Source organism: Coloeus monedula (assembly GCF_965178545.1).
Source record: "Coloeus monedula genome assembly, contig: HAP1_SCAFFOLD_832, whole genome shotgun sequence".
NCBI classification, from domain to species: domain Eukaryota; kingdom Metazoa; phylum Chordata; class Aves; order Passeriformes; family Corvidae; genus Coloeus; species Coloeus monedula.
Genome location: NW_028120199.1, coordinates 1 through 19560, shown reverse-complemented (window position 1 = coordinate 19560; position 19560 = coordinate 1). Strand labels below are relative to the sequence as shown.

The 19560-nt window shown below is 61.1% G+C and overlaps 1 protein-coding gene across 1 annotated transcript; it reads left to right on the top strand.

The window, feature by feature from the left end:
* Positions 1-1709: 1709 nt before the first annotated feature.
* Positions 1710-18459, top strand: LOC309585872 (voltage-dependent calcium channel gamma-4 subunit-like; the record flags this gene model as incomplete). The annotated part of the gene is made up of 7 exons (XM_082303700.1): positions 1710-1995; positions 5311-5394; positions 6958-7098; positions 9780-10166; positions 14456-14584; positions 16091-16238; positions 18393-18459. Coding segments are annotated over 7 exons (1242 nt in total), but the record flags the coding sequence as incomplete, so codon positions are not given.
* Between the last annotated feature and the right edge of the window lie 1101 nt (positions 18460-19560).

Sequence of the window (19560 nt, the reverse complement as noted above, 5' to 3'; positions counted from 1 at the left end):
GGGGGGGGTCTGGGGGGGTTGGGGGGATCTGGGGGGTCCGGGGGGGGTTTTGGGGGGGATTCTGGGGGGGGTTGGGAACATTTGGGGGGGTTCTGGGGGGATTTTGGGGGGTCTGGGGGGTTTGGGGGCAGGGTTGGTTTTTTGGGGGGGGGTCTGGGGGGGTTTTGAGAGGTCCTGGGGGGTCCCGAGGGGGATTTTGGGGGAGTTTGGGGGGGGGGGAATTTGGGGCTCCGGGAGATTTTGGGGGGGGGCGGGGGGGGGAGTCCTGAGGGGATTTTGGGGGGGTCCGGGGGTTGTTTTTTTTTTGGGGGGGGTCCTGGGAAGGTTTTGGGGGTGTCCAGGGGGGGTTTTGGGGTGCGGGGAGGGGTCTGGATTTCTCCCGGGGGGGTTCCGGGGGGGTTCTTTTGGGTCTCCCCAATTCCCTCCTCCCCCCTTGGGACACCCCATTATTTTTTGGGGGGAGGCTTCATTTAAGACCCCTCCCCCCCCCATTTCTCCACAGCTGATTGGCTGAGACCGAGGACCCCCCCCCCAGCACCTGCGAGCCCCCCCCCCCCCCAAAAAACCCCGGGACCCCCCCCAAATCCACTCCAGGGACCCCCAAAACTCCTCAGAATTTGGGACCTCCCCCCCCCCCCCCAGTCTGACCCCAGGGGGGGTTCGGGGCTCAAATTTGGGGGGGTCCTGACCCCACATCGCCCCTCCCCCACTCCCTGACCCCCCAAATCCACCCTAAACCCCCTCCCCAACCCCCGAACCCCTTTAAAGCCCCCCAAACTCCTCCCCCACCCCCCAAATCCGCCCAAATCCCCCCAAATCCAGCATCAATTCCCGCCCCCACCCCCCCAACCCCCCTGAAACCCCTCCCCCACCCCAAATCCCCCCCTAATTCCGCCTCCCCCAGCCCCGAACCCCCTTTAAACCCCCCAAACCCCCCCAAATCCCCCAAACCCCCCCAAATCCCTCCCCCCACCCACTTTAAACCCCCCCAAACCCCCCAAATCCCCTCCCCCACCCCCCTAAACCCCCCTAAACCCCCCCAAACCCCTCCCCCACCTCCCAAACCCCTTAAACCCCCTCCCCCACCCCCTTTAAACCCCCTCAGCCCCCCCAAACTCCCCCAAAACCCCTCCAAGCCCCCCCAAACCCCCTCCCCCACCCCCCAAACCCCCCAAAACCCCCTAAACCCCCCCAATCCCCTCCTCCACCACCCAAACACCCCCAAACCCCCTCCCCCACCCCCCAAAACCCCCAAAACCCCCTAAACCCCCCCAAATCCCCTTCCCCAACCCCCCTAAACCCCCCCAAACCCTCCCAAAACCCCTCCAAGCCCCCCCAACCCCCCTCCCCCACCCCCTAAACCCCCCCAAACCCCCCAAAACCCCCTAAACCCCCCCAATCCCCTCCCCCACCGCCCAAACCCCCCCAAATCCCCTAAACCCCCCTCCCCCACCCCCTAAACCCCTCCAAATCCCCTCCCCCACCCCCGAAACCCCCCCAACCCCCCCCCAAGCCCCCCCAAATCCCCTCCCCCCCCCTCCCCTCCCCCCCACCCCCACCCTGGGCATCCTCACCCTGTGGGGGGGGGGCGGCGCCGCCGCCCCCTCCCCCTCCCCCTCCTCCCCCTCGGCCCTCCCCCCTCCCCCCTCCCCGCGCAGCCCCTCCCCGCCCCTCCCCCCCCCCCGCGCCCCCCCTGGGGGTCCCTGAAGCGCTGGGACGGGGGGGGAGGGGCGGGCGGCGGTGGGGGAGGGGCGCTGTGGTGCGAGCGGGGGGTGCAGGTGCTGGTGACGGCCGTGGGCGCCTTCGCGGCCTTCGGCCTCATGGCCATCGCCATCGGCACCGACTACTGGCTGTACGCCCGCGCCCGCGTCTGCAACGGCACCGCCAACGGCACCGCGGGCACCGCGGGCACCGCGCCGGGCACGGGCACCGGCGAGCGCCGCGAGCACGGGGGGCTGACGCACTCGGGCCTCTGGAGGGTCTGCTGCCTGGAAGGTGCGCGGGGCAGGGGCGGCGAGGGCGGTGGGGAGCGTGGGTGATGTCATTGGGGGCGCTGGTGACGTCATTGGGGGCGGTGGTGACGTCAGGCAGGTGTTGGTGATGTCATTGGGGGCGGTGGTGACGTCATTGGGGGCGGTGGTGACATCGTTGGGGCGTTGGCGACGTCATTGAGGACGTTGGTGATGTCATTGGGGGCGTTGGTGACGTCATTGAGGACGTTGGTGATGTCATTGGGGCATTGGTGATGTCATAGGGTTGTTGGTGACGTCATTGAGGACGTTGGTGATGTCATTGGGGGCGTTGGTGACGTCATTGGGGCATTGGCGACGTCATTGGGGACGTTGGTGACATCATTGAGGACGTTGGTGACGTCATTGGGGCATTGGCGACGTCATTGGGGGCGGTGGTGACGTCATAGGGGCGCTGGTGACGTCATTGAGGAGGTTGGTGACGTCATTGGGGGCATTGGCGACGTCATTGGGGCATTGGTGACGTCATTGAGGATGTTGGTGATGTTATTGGGGGCGTTGATGATGTCATTGGGGCATTGGTGACGTCATTGGGGAGGTTGGTGACGTCATTGGGGGCATTGGCGACGTCATTGGGGCATTGGTGACGTCATTGAGGACGTTGGTGACGTCATTGAGGACATTGGGGACGTCATTGGGGGCATTGGTGACGTCATTGGGGATGTTGGTGACGTCATTGGGTGCATTGGTGACATCATTGGGAGCGTTGGCGACGTCATTGGGGGCATTGGTGACGTCATTGAGGACGTTGGTGGCGTCATTTGGGACACTGGGGACACCTGGGGACATTGGAGGGACATCGATGACGTCACTGGGCGCGTTGGTGACGTCACTGAGGACATTGGTGATGTCACTGAGGCATTGGGGACGTCATTGGGAGTGTCAGTGACGTCACTGGGGGCATTGGAGGGACATCAGTGACATCACTGGGCGCGTTGGTGACGTCATTGGGGGCATTGGGGATGCCTGGGGATGGTGGTGACGTCACTGGGGGGGCATTGGTGACGTCATTGGGGAGTTGGTGACGTCATTGAGGACATTGGGGACGCCTGGGGGTGTTGGTGATGTCATTGGGGACGTTGGTGACGTCATTGGGAGCGTTGGTGACGTCATTGGTGGCACTGGTGACGTCACTGGGGGGCATTGGTGACGTCATTGGGAGCGTTGGTGACATCATTGAGGACATTGGGGACCCCTGGGGACGTCGGTGACGTCATTGGGGGACAACAGGGAGGTCATTGGGAACTTTGGTGACGTCACTGGGGACACCTGGGGACATTGGAGGGACATCGATGACGTCACTGGGGACATCGGTGACGTCACAGAGGACATCGGTGACGTCACCGGGGACACTGGGGACGTTGGGGACGCTGTTGGCGACACCGGCAGGACGTCGGTGACGCCATTGGGACGTCGGTGACGTCACCGGGAGCGTCGGTGACGTCACTGGGGAGGTCGGGGACGCTGCTGGGGAGCTTGGTGACGTCATTGGGAGCACCGGTGACGTCATTGGGAGCACCGGTGACGTCACTGAGGACACTCGGGGACACTTTTGGGGACGTTGGGGAGGCTGCTGGGGACATCGATGACGTCATTGGGGCACCGGTGACGTCACTGAGGACGTTGGGGACACCTGGGGACGCTGTTGGGGCGTCGGTGACGTCATCGGGGCCACCTCGGGGCCACCTTGGGGCCACCTCGGGGCCACCTCGGGGCCACCCCGGCCTGGGGACGTCTGTGGGGACCTTGGGGGGACGTCGGTGACACCGCTGGGGACACTCCTGGCTCTGTCCCCCAAAATGTCCCAAAATGTCCCCAAATGTGCCCAAAATGTGCCAAAATGTCCCCAAATGTGCCCCAAATGTGCCCAAAAGTGCCCCAAATGTCCCTAAATGTGCCCTAAATGTGCCCCAAATGTGCCCCAAATGTGCCCAAATGTGCCCCAAATGTGCTCAAATGTGCCCCAAATGTGCCCAAAATGTCCTTAAATGTGCCCTAAATGTGCCCCAAAACGTCCCCAAATGTGCCCCAAAATGTCCCCAAATGTCCCCAAAATGTCCCCAAATGTCCCCAAAATGTTCCCAAATGTGCCCAAAATGTCCCCAAATGTGCCCCAAATGTGCCCAAATGTGCCCAAAATGTCCCCAAATGTGCCCCAAAATGTGCCCCAAATGTGCCCCAAATGTCCCCAAATGTCCCCAAAATGTCCCCAAATGTGCCCCAAAATGTGCCCAAATGTCCCCAAATGTGCCCAAATGTGCCCAAATGTCCCCAAAATGTGCCCAAATGTCCCCAAAATGTCCCCAAATGTCCCCAAATGTGCCCAAAATGTCCCCAAATGTCCCCAAAATGTGCCCCAAAATGTCCCCAAATGTCCCCCAAATGTCCCCAAATGTGTGCCCAAATGTGCCCAAGTGTCCCCAAAATGTCCCCAAATGTGCCCCAAATGTGCCCAAAATGTCCCCAAAATGTCCCCAAAATGTCCCCAAATGTGCCCCAAATGTGCCCCCAAATGTCCCCAAATGTCCCGAAAATGTCCCCAACGTGTCCCCAAAATGTCCCCAAATGTGCCCAAATGTGCCCAGATGTCCCCAAAATGTCCCCAAATGTGCCCAAAATGTGCCCAAATGTCCCGAAATGTCCCGAAAATGTCCCCAACGTGTCCCCAAAATGTCCCCAAATGTGCCCAAATGTGCCCAGATGTCCCCAAATGTCCCCAAATGTGCCCAAAATGTGCCCAAATGTCCCGAAATGTCCCGAAAATGTCCCCAACGTGTCCCCAAAATGTCCCCAAATGTCCCCAAATGTCCCCAAATGTGCCCCAAATGTCCCCAAATGTCCCCAAATGTGCCCAAATGTCCCCAAATGTCCCCAAAATGTCCCCAAATGTGCCCAAAATGTCCCCAAATGTGCCCAAATGTCCCCAAATGTCCCCCAAATGTCCCCAAATGTCCCCAAAATGTCCCAAAATGTCCCCAAATGTGCCCAAATGTCCCCAAATGTCCCCCAAATGTCCCCAAAATGTCCCCAAATGTGCCCAAATGTCCCCAAATGTGCCCAGATGTCCCCAAATGTGCCCCAAATGTCCCCAAAATGTCCCCAAATGTGCCCAAATGTCCCCAAATGTGCCCAGATGTCCCCAAATGTGCCCCAAAATGTCCCCAAATGTCCCCAAATGTCCCCAAAATGCCCCAAATGTCCCCAAAATGTCCCCAAAATGTGCCCAAAATGTCCCCAAAATGTCCCCAAAATGTCCCCAAATGTCCCCAAATGTCGCCAGGGCTGAAGCGGGGGCTGTGCCTGCGGATCAACCACTTCCCCGAGGACCTGGAGTACGACCACGACAGCGCCGAGTACCTGCTGCGTGAGTCGCCATGGCAACCGCGCCGGCACCCCCTCATCACCTCCCCGTCGCCATGGCAACCGCGCCGCCATCACCCCCTCATCACCTCCCCGTCACCGTGGCAACCGTGTCCTGTCACCCCCCCCCCCCTCCCGTCACCATGGCAGCCGCTCCACTGTCACCATGGCAACCGTGCCACTGTTACCTCACCGTCACCATGGCAACCGCGGCGTCACCCTCCCCTCGTCACCTCCCTGTCACCCTCCTGTCACCGTGGCAACCGTGCCGCCATCACCCCCCCCGTCACCCTCCTGTCATCCCCCCATCACCTCCCTGTCACCATGGCAACCACCCTGAGTCGCCATGGCGACCGCCCCAACCCACCCAGTGTCACCGTGGTGACCGTGGCATTGGCACCTCCCCGTTGCCATGACAACCACGCCGCCATCACCACCCCCTCCCCCCCCCGGTCACCTCCCTGTCGCCATGGCAACCGTGTCATTGTCGCCTCCCCGTCGCCATGGCAACCGTGTCATTGTCGCCCCCATCCCCCCCCATCGCCACGGCGACCATGGCACCGTCGCCATGGCTGCGGCCCCTGCGTCACCGTGGCAACCGCTCCGGCACGCCCCCATCGCCATGGCGACGTCCCTGTCACCATGGCAACCGTGTCATTGTCACTCCCTTGTCACCGTGGCGACCGCGGCGCCGCGGGATCCAAACCCTGGCTTGTGTTTCCATGGCAACCGTCCCGGCATCCCCTCCTCCCCTCCATCCCCATGGCAACCGTGTCCCTGTCCTCTCCCCCCCCCCCCAGTGTCATCCTGGTCGCCATGGCAACCGCCAGGGCATCCTCATGGCCTCCCTGTCACCATGGCAACGGCTCGCTGGCACCGCCGGGTCGCCGTGGCGACCAAAACCCGCCTCGCGTTGCCACGGCGACGCTCCCGGCAGCCTCCTCCTGGCGCTGCCGTCGCCATGGCGACAGTCTGGTGCCCGGGCTCCCATTGCCATGGTGACGGTGCCATCGATGCTGCAGCCGTTGCCGTGGCGACCGCGCCCGGCTCTCTGATTGGCCCCCGTCCCCAGGGCTCTGATTGGCGGGAGATAAGAGAGAACGGAGCTTTGGCAGGCTCTGATTGGCCAGATCTGCCTCCGCTGCCGGGCTCTGATTGGTCCCCAGTGCCTGAGCTCCCATTGGCTGGAGAAAACAGAGCTCCTCCACTCCTGGCCTCTGATTGGCTGAGGCTGCTAGATCCCCCCCTTTCCCCTCCATTGCCGGGCTCTGATTGGTCCCCCCTCCCAGTGCTCCCATTGGCCCGGGCTGATGGATCCCCCTCCATTGCTGAGCTCTGATTGGCCAGCGATGGTAGATCCCTCTCCATTGCCGGGCTCTGATTGGTCCCCGCTCCCAGCGCTCCCATTGGCCGGAGACAACAGATCCCTCCCCCACGCTGCTCCCCGATTGGCCGGAACTCCCCCCCCCCTCCTTTTCCGCCGCTCCCCGATTGGCCGCCGCCCCCAGCGCTCCCATTGGCCGCGGAGGAGCTCTCCGGGCCCTGATTGGCTGTTTGGGATCCGCAGGCGTGGTCCGGGCCTCGAGCATCTTCCCGATCCTGAGCGCGGTGCTGCTGCTGCTGGGGGGGCTCTGCGTGGCCGCCTCGCGCCTGCAGCGGGCCCGCACCAGCCTCGTCCTGGGCGCCGGCATCCTCTTCGTCGCCGCCGGTCAGTGGGCAGCGGGATCCAGCCCGGATCCAGCCCGGATCCATCCCGAATCCATCCCGAATCCATCCCGAATCCATCCTGGCTCCATCCCAAATCCATCCCAAATCCATCCTGGATCCATCCCGGATCCATCCCAAATCCATCCTGAACCCATCCCTGAATCCATCCCTGAATCCACCCCGGATCCATGCCGGATCCATCCCAAATCCACCCCGGATCCATCCCGGATCCATCCCAAATCCATCCTAAATCCACCCCGGATCCACCCCAGATCCATCCCGGATCCATCCCGAATCCATCCTGGCTCCATCCCGGATCCATCCCAAATCCATCCTAAATCCACCCCGGATCCATCTCAAATCCATCCCAAATCCATCCCGGATCCACCCCAGATCCATCCCGGATCCATCCCAAATCCACCCCGGATCCATCCCAAATCCATCCCGGATCCATCCCGAATCCATCCTGGCTCCATCCCGGATCCATCCTAAATCCATCCCGAATCCATCCTGGCTCCATCCCAAATCCATCCCAAATCCATCCCAAATCCATCCCGGATCCATCCCGGATCCATCCTAAATCCACCCCGGATCCATCCCGGATCCATCCCAAATCCATCCTAAATCCACCCCGGATCCATCCCAGATCCATCCCGGATCCATCCCAAATCCATCCCAAATCCATCCCGGATCCATCCCGGATCCATCCTAAATCCACCCCGGATCCATCCCAGATCCATCCTGGCTCCATCCCAAATCCATCCCAGATCCATCCTAAATCCACCCCGGATCCATCCCAGATCCATCCCGGATCCATCCTGGATCCATCCCAAATCCACCCCAAATCCACCCCGGATCCATCCCAAATCCATCCCAAATTCATCCCTGAATCCATCCCTGAATCCACCCCGGATCCATCCCAAACCCACCCCTGAATCCACCCCAAATCCATCCTGGCTCCATCCCAAATCCATCCCGGATCCATCCCGGATCCATCCCGGATCCATCCCAAATCCATCCCGAACCCATCCCTGAATCCATCCCTGAATCCACCCCGGATCCATCCCAAATCCATCCCAAATCCACCCCGGATCCATCCCAAATCCATCCTAAATCCATCCCGGATCCATCCCTGAATCCACCCCGGATCCATCCCAAATCCATCCCAAATCCATCCCAAATCCATCCCGGATCCATCCCGGATCCACCCTGAATCCACTCCGGATCCCCCCCAAATCCCCCCCGGGATCCCCTTCATCACTTTCTCTTTTATTCCCTTTTTTTGGGGGCTTTCCCCCCTAATTTTATTCACTTTTTTTCCCCCTTTCCCCCCCTTTTTTTCCCTCTTTTTCCCGTTTTTAATTCATTCTCCCCCCCCCTTTTCCCCGCTCTTTTTCCCCTTTTTCCCACCATTCCTCCCCCTTTTTTCCCTCTTTTCCCCCCATTTTTTCATTAATTTTTCCCCTTTCCCCCCCTTTTTTTTTCCTCTTTTTCCCATTTTTAATTCATTCTCCCCCCCTCTTTCCCCCCCCTTTCCCCCCCATTTTCCCCCCTTTTCCCCCCATTTTTTCCCCCTTTTCTCCCCCCTTTTCCCCCCATTTTTTATTCATTCTCCCCCCCATTTTCCCCCCCATTTTCCCTCCCATTTTCCACCCTTTTCCCCCCATTTTTCCCCCCTTTTCTCCCCCTTTTCCCCCCATTTTTCCCCCATTTTCCACCCTTTTCCCCCCATTTTTTCCCTTTTCCCCCTTTTCCCCCCATTTCTCCCCCCTTTCCCCCCATTTTTTATTCATTCTCCCCTCTTTCCCCCCCTTTTTCTCCCCTTTTTTCCCCTCTTTTTCCCATTTTTAATTCATTCTCCCCCCCTCTTTTCCCCCCCTTCCCCCCTTTTTTCCCCCCATTTTTAATTCATTCTCTCCCTCTTTTCCCCCCCTTTTCTCCCCCCTTTTCCCCCCATTTTTATTCATTCTCCCCCCTTTTCCCCCCATTTTTCCCCCATTTTCCCCCCCTTTCCCCCCCATTTTTCCCCCTCTCCTCCCCCCTTCCCCCCCATTTTTATTCATTCTCCCCCCATTTTTCCCCCCATTTTTCCCCCCATTTTCCCCCATTTTCCCCCTCTTTTCCCCCCATTTTTCCCCCTTTCCTCCCCCCTTCCCCCCCCATTTTTTATTCATTCTCCCCCCTTTTCCCCCCATTCCCCCCCCTTTTCCCCCATTTTCCCCCATTTTCCCCCCTTTTTCCCCCATTTTTTATTCATTCTCCCCCCTTTTCTCCCCATGTCCCCCCCCTTTTCCCCCCATTTTTCCCCCATTTTCCCCCCTTTTTCCCCCATTTTTTATTCATTTTCCCCCCCTTTTCCCCCCATTTTCCCCCCCTTTTCCCCCCTTCCCCCCATTTTTCCCCCTTTCCTCCCCCTTTCCCCCGCCATTTTTTATTCGTTCTCCCCCATTTCCCCCCCATTTTTCCCCCTTTCCTCCCCCTTTCCCCCCCCATTTTTTATTCATTCTCCCCCCATTTTCCCCCATTTTTCCCCCCTTTTTCCCCCATTTTTTATTCATTCTCCCCCATTTCCCCCCCATTTTCCCCCCCTTTCCCCCCCATTTTTCCCCCCTTTCCCCCGCCATTTTTTATTCATTCTCCCCCCTTTCCCCCTTTTTTTCCCCCCCCTTTTCCCCTCCCCAGGCCTCTCCAACATCATCGGGGTCATCGTTTACATCTCGGCCAACGCCGGCGAGGGTTCAGCGGGGGGGGTCCCCTCCCCCCCCCGGCGGGACGGGGAGCGCCGCCCCTCCCCCTACTCCTACGGCTGGTCCTTCTACTTCGGCGGCGTCTCCTTCATCCTGGCCGAGGCCATCGGGGTCCTGGCCGTCAACCTCTACATCGAGCGCCACCGCAAAGCCCCTCCCCCACCGCCGCCCCCTCCCCCTCCCCCTCCCCGAGCCTCCCACGCCTCCGCCCCTCCCCCTCCGCCCCTCCCCCTCCCGCGGCCCCGCCCCCCCCGCCGCCGCTCGCGCTCGGGCTCGCGCTCCAGCGGCCGCTCGCCCGACTCGCCCCCTCCCCCAGCCCGCGGCAAAGCCTCCCCTCCCCCCCCGTCCTCCTCCTCCTCTTCCGCCGCCCCTCCCCCAGCCCACCACCACCACCACGCCGAGATCTCCATGTACACCCTCAGCCGGGGGGGGGGAGGGGCGCCGGGGGTGGGGGTGGGGGGGGAGCAGCCCCTCCCCCAAGCGCAGCCCCTCCCCCCTCCTCAGCCTCCTGGAGGGGGTCCCCAAGCCCCTCCCCCACCCCCGGGCACCCCCGGAGCGCACCCGCCCCCCCCCGCCTTCCTACAGTTGCACGGGGGGGGAGGGGCGGGGGCCGGGCCGGGGGGGGGAGGGGACGGAAGCGCCGCCGGGGGGGGCACCGGGACCCTCAATAGGAAAACGACCCCCGTGTAGGGACACCCCCTCCCCCCAAAAAATACAGCCCGGGGGACCCCCGGGACCCCCAAAATCCACCCGGGACCCCCAAAATCCAACCCGGGACCCCCAAAATACAGCCCGGGACCCCCCCTGGACCCCCAAAATACAGCCCGGGACCCCCAAAATAAAGCCCGGGACCCCCCTGGACCCCCAAAATACAGCTCGGGACCCCCGGGATCCCCAAAATACAGCCCGGGACCCCTCCGGGATCCCCAAAATCCACCCGGGACCCCCAAAATACAGCCCGGGACCCCAAAATCCAGCCCGGGACCCCTCCGGGATCCCCAAAATCCACCCGGGACCCCCAAAATACAGCCCGGGACCCCCCCTGGAACCCCCAAAATCCACCCTGGAACCCCCAAAATACAGCCCGGGACCCCCCCTGGAACCCCCAAAATCCACCCGGGACCCCCAAAATAAAGCCCGGGACGCCCCCGGGACCCCCAAAATCCACCCGGGACCCCCAAAATAAAGCCCGGGACGCCCCCGGGACCCCCAAAATCCACCCCGGGACCCCAAAATCCACCCCGGGGGACTCCCAAATCCACCCAGGACCCCCCTGGGACCCCCAAAATCCAGCCCGGGATCCCCAAAATCCACCTGGGACCCCCAAAATCCACCCCGGGACCCCAAAATCCACCCCGGGACCCCCAAAATCCACCCGGGACCCCCCTGGGACCCCCAAAATCCATCCCGGGGAACCCCAAAATCCAGCCCGGGACTCCAAAATCCACCCCGGGAGACCCCAAAATCCACCCGGGGACCCCCAAAATCTCCCCCGGGACCCCCAAAATCCACCCGGGACCCCCCTGGGACCCCCAAAATCCACCCGGGACCCCCAAAATCCACTCCGGGACCCCCCCGAGACCCCCAAAATCCACCCCGGGACCCCAAAATCCACCCCGGGGGACTCCCAAATCCACCCAGGATCCCCCTGGGACCCCCAAAATCCAGCCCGGGACCCCCCAAATCCACCTGGGACCCCCAAAATCCACCCGGGGACCCCTAAAATCCACCTGGGACCCCAAAATCCACCCCGGGACTCCCAAAATCCACCCCGGGACTCCGAAATCCACCCCGGGACCCCCAAAATCCACCCGGGGACCCCCAAAATCTCCCCCGGGACCCCCAAAATACAGCCCGGGACCCCCCCGGGACCCCCAAAATCCACCCGGGACCCCAAAATACAGCCCGGGACCCCCAAAATACAGCCCGGGACCCCCCCTGGGACCCCCAAAATCCATCCCGGGGAACCCCAAAATCCAGCCCGGGACTCCAAAATCCACCCCGGGAGACCCCAAAATCCACCCGGGGACCCCCAAAATCTCCCCCGGGACCCCCAAAATCCACCCGGGACCCCCCTGGGAACCCCAAAATCCAGCCCGGGACCCCCCAAAATCCATCCTGGGATTCCAAAATCCACCCGGGACCCCCCCGGGACCCCCAAAATCCAGCCGGGGACCCTCTGGAGTCACAGGGACCCCCGCAGGACCCCCGAAATCTCCCCCAAATCCTCCCAGGACCCCCCAAAATCCCCCCCCCCCCCCCATTTTAGGGGGGATTTGGGGGGGCACCAGAGCCCCTCCCCCCAAATTGAGCCGGGGCTGAACCCCCCAGTCCCAAATCCGCCCAATTTTGGGGGGGATTCCCCCAAGTTTTCTGTCCCTCGGGGACCCCAAAATTGTCATTTTTAGGGGGTCCCAGAACTGCCAATTTTTGGGGGGGATTTCCCCAAATTTTCTGTCCCCGGGGGGGTCCCAAAATCGCCTAATTTTGCCCCATTTTGCCCCTCCCCCCCCCACCCCCAGTGCCTTAAAGGGGGGGGCTGGGACCCCCGGGATGCCCCCCACCAGTATGGACCAGTTTGGACCAGTTCGGGCCAGTTTGGGCCAGTTTGGGCCAGTTTGAGCCAGAATCCTGCCATTCCCCAGACCAGTTTGAATCAGTTTGGGCCACTTTGGGCCAGTTTGGACCAGTAACGACCAGTTTCCCCGGACCAGTTTGGACCAGTTCTGACCAGTAACGACCAGTTTCCCCGGACCAGTTTGGACCAGGTTGGGCCAGTTCCCTGGACCAGTAACTCCCAGTTCCCTGGACCAGTTTGGACCAGTAACTCCCAGTTCCCTGGACCAGTACGGACCAGTTTGGACCAGTTCAGGGCCAGTTTGGACCAGTTGCCTGGACCAGTATCCCCCAGTTTCCCTGCACCAGTTTGGACCAGTATGGGCCAGTTTGGGCCAGTTTGGGCCAGTTTCCTGCCTGGTATGGGACCAGTAACTCCCACTTCCCTGGACCAGTTTGGACCAGTAGCTCCCAGTTCCCTGGACTAGTATGGACCACTTTGGGCCAGTAACTCCCAGTTTCCTTGGACCAGTACGGACCAGTTTGGGCCAGTTTGCACCAGTAACTCCCAGTTCCCTTGCACCAGTTTGGGCCAGTTTGGACCAGTTCCCTGGACCAGTTTGGGCCAGTTTGGGCCAGTTTGGGCCAGTTTGCACCAGTAACTCCCAGTTCCCTACCTGATATGGGACCAGTATCCCCCACTTCTCCCAGACCAGTTTGGACCAATTCAGACCAGTAACTCCCAGTTTCCTGCCTGATACGGGACCAGTAGCTCCCAGTTCCCCGGACCACTTTGGACCAGTTCGGACCAGTAACTCCCAGTTCCCTGGACCAGTATGGACCAGTTTGGGCCGTTTGGGCCAATTCCCTGGACCAGTAACTCCCAGTTCCCCGGACCAGTAACTCCCAGTTCCCCGGACCACTTTGGACCAGTTCGGATCAGTAACTCCCAGTTTCCTTGCACCAGTATGGACCAGTTCGGACCAGTTTGGACCAGTAACTCCCTGTTCCTTGGACCAGTTTGGACCAGTTCCCTGGAGCAGTAACTCCCAGTTTCCCCGTACCAGTTTGGACCAATAGCTCCCAGTTTCCCTGGACAAGTTTCGACCAGTTTGGACCAGTAACTCCTTGTTCCCCGGACCAGTACGGACCAGTTTGGACCAGTAACTCCCAGTTCCCCGGACCAGTTTGGACCAGTAACTCCCAGTTTCCTTGCACCAGTACGGACCAGTTTGGACCAGTGACTCCCAGTCTCCAGGCAGTGCCGCTCCCAGTGCTCCCAGTGCCCCCCAGTATCCCCCAGTGCCTCCCAGTCCCTCCCAGTCCCAAATCCCAGTTAAAGCACGTTGGGGGGGGGGGGCTGGGATCATTGGGAGCCCCCCCCGGGACCGCCCAGGCCCCGCCCCTTCACAAGCCCCGCCCCATTCCGGCCCCTCCCCACCAAGCCCCGCCCCCTTTCCCCTCAGGCCACGCCCATCAGCTCCCCGGCTTAACCACGCCCCCTCGGGCAAAACCACGCCCACTCTGGAGGTCACGCCCAGCCCGGCTTGGCCCCGCCCCCCGCATGCGGGTTTTTACGGGAATTTCGCTCTTTCCAATAAAAACGAAGCGTGAAAAAGCGGGGATTTGAGGGGGGGCGGGGCTTGGGGGGGACATCGGGGACTCGAGGGGGGGAGGGGAGGGCTCGTGGGGGGTGTTTGGGGTCGTTTGGGGTCATTTGGGGTCATTTGGGACCTGCAGGGGACACGCGGAACCCCGGGAAACGTCGTTAATATTAACGAGCCTCATTAATATTAATGAGCCAGCAGCCGAACGCCGACCCAGGGCTCAATCCCCCGCCCCCCGAGGAATCTCGCCTTTTCCATTGGCTGGAAATGCTGTCAATCACATAGGAACGGCGAGGCCCCGCCTTAAACACCTGTGATTGGTTAGCATTCCCGCCAGTCATGCAATCGCGCGTTCTCATTGGTCAGCGCCGAGACCACACCCATCGAGCTCTCCCCATTAGCCGCGCCGCCCGTCATTCATCCCGAGCGAGGCGCTGATTGGTTACAGCGGCGGCGAGGGGCGGGAGCAGCCGGGCGGCGGTGCCGGAGCGGGCCCGGGGCCCGGCGGGGCGCGCGGAGCGGGCGGAGCGGGCGAAGCGGAGCGGCCCCGGCCCCGCCATGGAGGACGGAGTTTACGGTGAGGCCCCTGAGAGCGGCGGGGACCGGGCGGGAACCGGGGCGGGGCGGGAAAGGGGTGAGGGGAACGGGAGGGGAAGGGGGGGGGGGTTCCGTGAGGCGCGGACCAATGGCGGAGCGAGGAGAGGTCACGTGATGGGCGCGGCGGGAAAAGGAGGGCGGGAGGGGGTCACGTGACCGGGCGGGACCAAGGGGTGGGGGGGGAGGTTGGGACGGTTCCATGAGGGGGGCGGGGCCTCCCAGAGCAACCAATGGTTGGGAGGAAGGGGCGTGGCCAAAGGAAGGGGGCGGGGTCGGCGGGAAAGGGGCGTGGCTTGCAGGGAAAGGGGCGGGGTTAAAGGCCATGGGGGCGTGGCCAGGCGGGGATGGGCGTGGCCGTTAGGGAGCTAGGCGTGGTCAAGCTGGCGGTGGGCGTGGCTTGGAAGAAGGAGGGGCGTGGATTAGGGCGCGGTGGGCGTGGCCAGAAAGGCGAAGGGCGTGGCTTTTGGCGCGCGGTGGGCGTGGCCAAGCGGGCGGAGGGGCGTGGCCAGGTGCGTCGGGGGCGTGGCTTTTGCGCACGGTGGGCGTGGCCAGGAAGACGGCGGGACGTTGCTTGGTGCGCGATGGGCGTGGCCAGACGCGTGGTGGGCGTGGCCAGGAAGACGGAGGGGCGTGGCTTAACCCGCCGTGGGCGTGGCCAGGCGGGGAGTGGGCGTGGCCAGGCGGGGAGTGGGCATGGTCGGGCAGTTTGGTGGCCGTGGCCAGGCGGGGGAGTGGGCGTGGCCGGGGGAGTGGGCGTGGCCGGGTAGTTTGGTGGGCGTGGCCAGGCGGGGAGTGGGCATGGTCGGGCTGTTTTGGTGGGCGTGGCCGGGCAGTTTTGGTGGGCGTGGCCGGGGGAGTGGGCGTGGCCGGGCAGTTTGGTGGGTGTGACCAGGCAGTTTGGTGGGCGTGGCCGGGCGGGGACTGGGCATGGTCGGGCAGTTTGTGGGCGTGGCCAGGCGGGGAGTGGGCGTGGCCAGGCGGGGAGTGGGCGTGACCGGGCAGTTTGGTGGGCGTGGCCAGGCGGGGAGTGGGCGTGGCCGGGCGGGGAGTGGGCGTGGCCGGGCGGGGAGTGGGCGTGGCCGGGCGGGGAGTGGGCGTGGCCGGGCAGTTTGGTGGGCGTGGCCGGGCAGTTTTGGTGGGCGTGGCCGGGCAGTTTTGATGGGCGTGGCCGGGGGAGTGGGCGTGGCCGGGCAGTTTGGTGGGTGTGACCAGGCAGTTTGGTGGGCGTGGCCAGGCGGGGACTGGGCGTGGCCATGCGGGGAGCGGGCGTGGTCGGGCCGTTTGGTGGGCGTGGCCGGGCAGTTTGGTGGCCGTGGCCGGGCAGTTTGGTGGGCGTGGCCATGCGGGGACTGGGCCTGGCCATGCAGTTGGTGGGCGTGGCCGGGCAGTTTGTGGGCGTGGTCGGGCAGTTTGTGGGCGTGGCCGGGCAGTTTGTGGGCGGGGCCTGCGTGCCGGGGGCGGGGCCTGGGCCGAGCCTCGCCCGCAGTGCCCGCGGACCTGACGGCCGAGGAGCGGCGGGAGCTGGAGAGCATCCGGCGGCGCAAGCAGGAGCTGCTGGGAGAGATCCAGCGGCTGCGCCTCGAGCTCAGCGAGGCCATCAGCGAGGTGGAGGGGCTCGAGGCCACCGAGGGCAGGTGAGCGGCCAGCTGGGGCCAGGGGGACGGAGGGACGGACAGAGGGACGGAGAGAGGGACGGAGGGACGGAGAGAAGGGGCAAACAGAGAGGGACGGAGGGACGGAGAGAGGGACGGAGGGACGGACAGAGGGACGGAGAGAGGGAGGGACAGAGGGATGGACAGAGGGAGGGACAGAGGGAGGGACAGAGGGAGGGACAGAGGGAGGGACAGAGGGACAGACGGAGGGACGGACAGAGGGAGGGACAGAGGGAGGGACAGAGGGAGGGACAGAGGGACGGAGGGACGGAGGGAGGGACAGGGAGGGACAGAGGGACGGACAGAGGGACGGACGGAGGGACGGACAGAGGGAGGGACAGAGGGACGGACGGAGGGACGGACGGAGGGACGGACAGAGGGAGGGACAGAGGGACGGACGGAGGGAGGGACAGAGGGACGGACAGAGGGACGGACAGAGGGAGGGACAGAGGGACGGACGGAGGGAGGGACAGAGGGACGGACAGAGGGACGGACAGAGGGAGGGACAGAGGGACGGACAGAGGGACGGACGGAGGGACGGACAGAGGGAGGGACAGAGGGATGGACAGAGGGAGGGAGGGACAGAGGGAGGGACAGAGGGAGGGGCAGAGGGAGGGACAGAGGGAGGGACAGAGGGAGGGACAGAGGGACGGACGGAGGGAGGGACAGAGGGAGGGACGGAGGGAGGGACAGAGGGAGGGACAGAGGGACTAAGGGACGGACGGACAGAAGGACGGAGGGATGGACAAAGGGACAGAGGGACAGAGGGACGGACAGAGGGACGGACAGAGGGACGGAGGGAGGAGCTGGCAGCCCGGGGAGGCCAAAGGAAAGCCCGGAGGTGCCGTTTGGGAAGGCAAAATTCACACCCGGGAGCTCAAAAATGGCAAAATTTGAACGTGGGAACCCAAAAAAGCCCAAATATTCCATTTTGGAGAGAAAAATTCACACCCGGGAGCTCAAAAATGGCAAAATTTGAACGTGGGAACCCAAAAAAGCCAAAAGGTGCCATTTAGGAGCCAAAACTTCACACGCAGGAGCCAAAACCCCAAAAATTTCCTATTTTGGAGGGAAAAATTGACACCCAGGAGCTCAAAAATGGCAAAATTCGAACCCTGGGAGCCCAAAAAAGCCAAAATTTCTAATTTTGGAGGGAAAACTTCACACCCAGGAGCCAAAACCCCCCAAATTTCCCATTTTGGAGGGGAAAATTCACACTTGGGAGTGAAAAAATGGCAAAATTTGAACCCCAAGAGGGCAAAAAAGCCAAAATTTCCTGGTTTGGAGGGAAAAATTCACAGGTGGGAGCTCAAAAATGGCAAAATTCGAATGTGGGAACGCAAAAAAGCCAAAAGTTCTCATTTTGGAGGGAAAAATTCAGCCCTGAGAGCCTAAAAAATCCCAAAATTCGCAGCTGGGAGCCCAAAAAAGCCAAAATTCCCAATTGGGAGCCCAAATTCACCCCCAAAATTGCCCCAAATCCCCCAAAATTGCCCCAAATTCCCCTTTAGGAGCCCAAAATTCCCCCCCAGGACCCCCAAATTTTCCCCCGGGATCCCCCAAATTCCCCCAAATCTCCCAAAAATTCCCACTTGGGACCCCCAGAATTCCCCCAAAATTCCCCAAATTCCCAAAAATTCCCACTTGGGACCCCCAGAATTCCCCCAAAATTCCCCAAATTCCCAAAAATTCCCACTTGGGACCCCCAGAATTCCCCCAAAATTCCCCAAATTCCAAAAAATTCCCCCAAAATTCCCCCAAAATTCCCCCCAAATTCCCCAAAATTCCCCCAAATTCCCCCCAAATTCCCCCAAATTCCCCCAAATTCCCCCAAAATTTCCAAAAATTCCCCCCAAATTCCCCCCAAAATTCCCCCAAATTCCCCCCAAATTCCCCCAGAATTCCCCCAAAATTCCCCAAATTCCCAAAAATTCCCCCAAATTCCCCCAAAATTTCCAAAAATTCCCCCCAAATTCCCCCCAAAATTCCCCCAAATTCCCCCCAAATTCCCCCCAAATTCCCCCAAAATTCCCCCAAAATTTCCAAAAATTCTCCCAAATCCTCCCCGGGATCCCCAAAATTCCCCAAAATTCCCCAAAATTCCCCAAAATTCCCCAAAATTCCCCAAAATTCCAGCAAAACCCTGCAGCGGAACCGGAAGATGGGGATGGGGCGCAAGAAATTCAACATGGACCCCAAAAAGGTGAGCGGGAATTGGGGATTTTTGGGGGATTTTGGGGATTTTCGGGATTTTGGGGGAATTTTGGGGATTTTGGGGGATTTTGGGGGAATTTTGGGGGTGGATTTTGGGAATTTTGGGGAGTTTGGGGATCCAGAGGGGTCGATTTTTGGGAATTTGGGGGTGGATTTTGGGGAATTTTGGGGTTTTTGGGTTGGGTTTTGAGGATTCGGGGGTGGATTTTGGAGAATTTGGGGATTTTGGGGTGAATTTTGGGGTGAATTTGGGTGGTTTTGGGTGCACTGGGGGCCCGCAGGGGATGCAGGTCCTGGTGGAGCGGGGGTGGATTTTGGGGCGAATTCGGGTGATTTTGGGGTGGATTTCGGGGTGGATTTTGGGTTTTTTTGGGGTGGATTTTGGGGTGAATTTTGGGGTTTTTTGGGGTGGATTTTGGGGTGAATTGGGGGTGGATTTTGGGGTGAATTGGGGTGATTTTGGGGTGGATTTTGGGGTGAATTGGGGTGATTTTGGGGTGGATTTTGGGGTGAATTTTGGGGTTTTTTGGGGTGATTTTGGGGTGTTTTGGGTTGGATTTGGGGGTGGATTTTGGGGTGAATTGGGGTGATTTTGGGGTGGATTTTGGGGTGAATTTTGGGGTGTTTGGGGTAGATTTTGGGGTGAATTTGGATGATTTTGGGGTTTTTGGGGTGGATTTGGGGGTGGATTTTGGGGTGAATTGGGGTGATTTTGGGGTGGATTTTGGGGTGAATTTGGGGGTTTTTTGGGGTGGATTTTGGGGTGAATTTTGGGTGTTTTGGGGTGGATTTGGGGGTGGATTTTGGGGTGAATTGGGGTGGATTTTGGGGTGAATTTTGGGGTTTTTGGGGTGGATTTTGGGGTGAATTTTGGGTGTTTTGGGTTGGATTTGGGGGTGGATTTTGGGGGTTTTTTGGGGTGGATTTTGGGGTGGATTTTGGGGTGAATTTTGGGGTTTTTTGGGGTAGATTTTGGGGTGAATTTGGATGATTTTGGGGTTTTTGGGGTGGATTTGGGGGTGGATTTTGGGGTTTGGGTATGGGTGGTTTGGGGTGATTTTGGGGTTTTTGGGGGTGGATGGTATTTTGG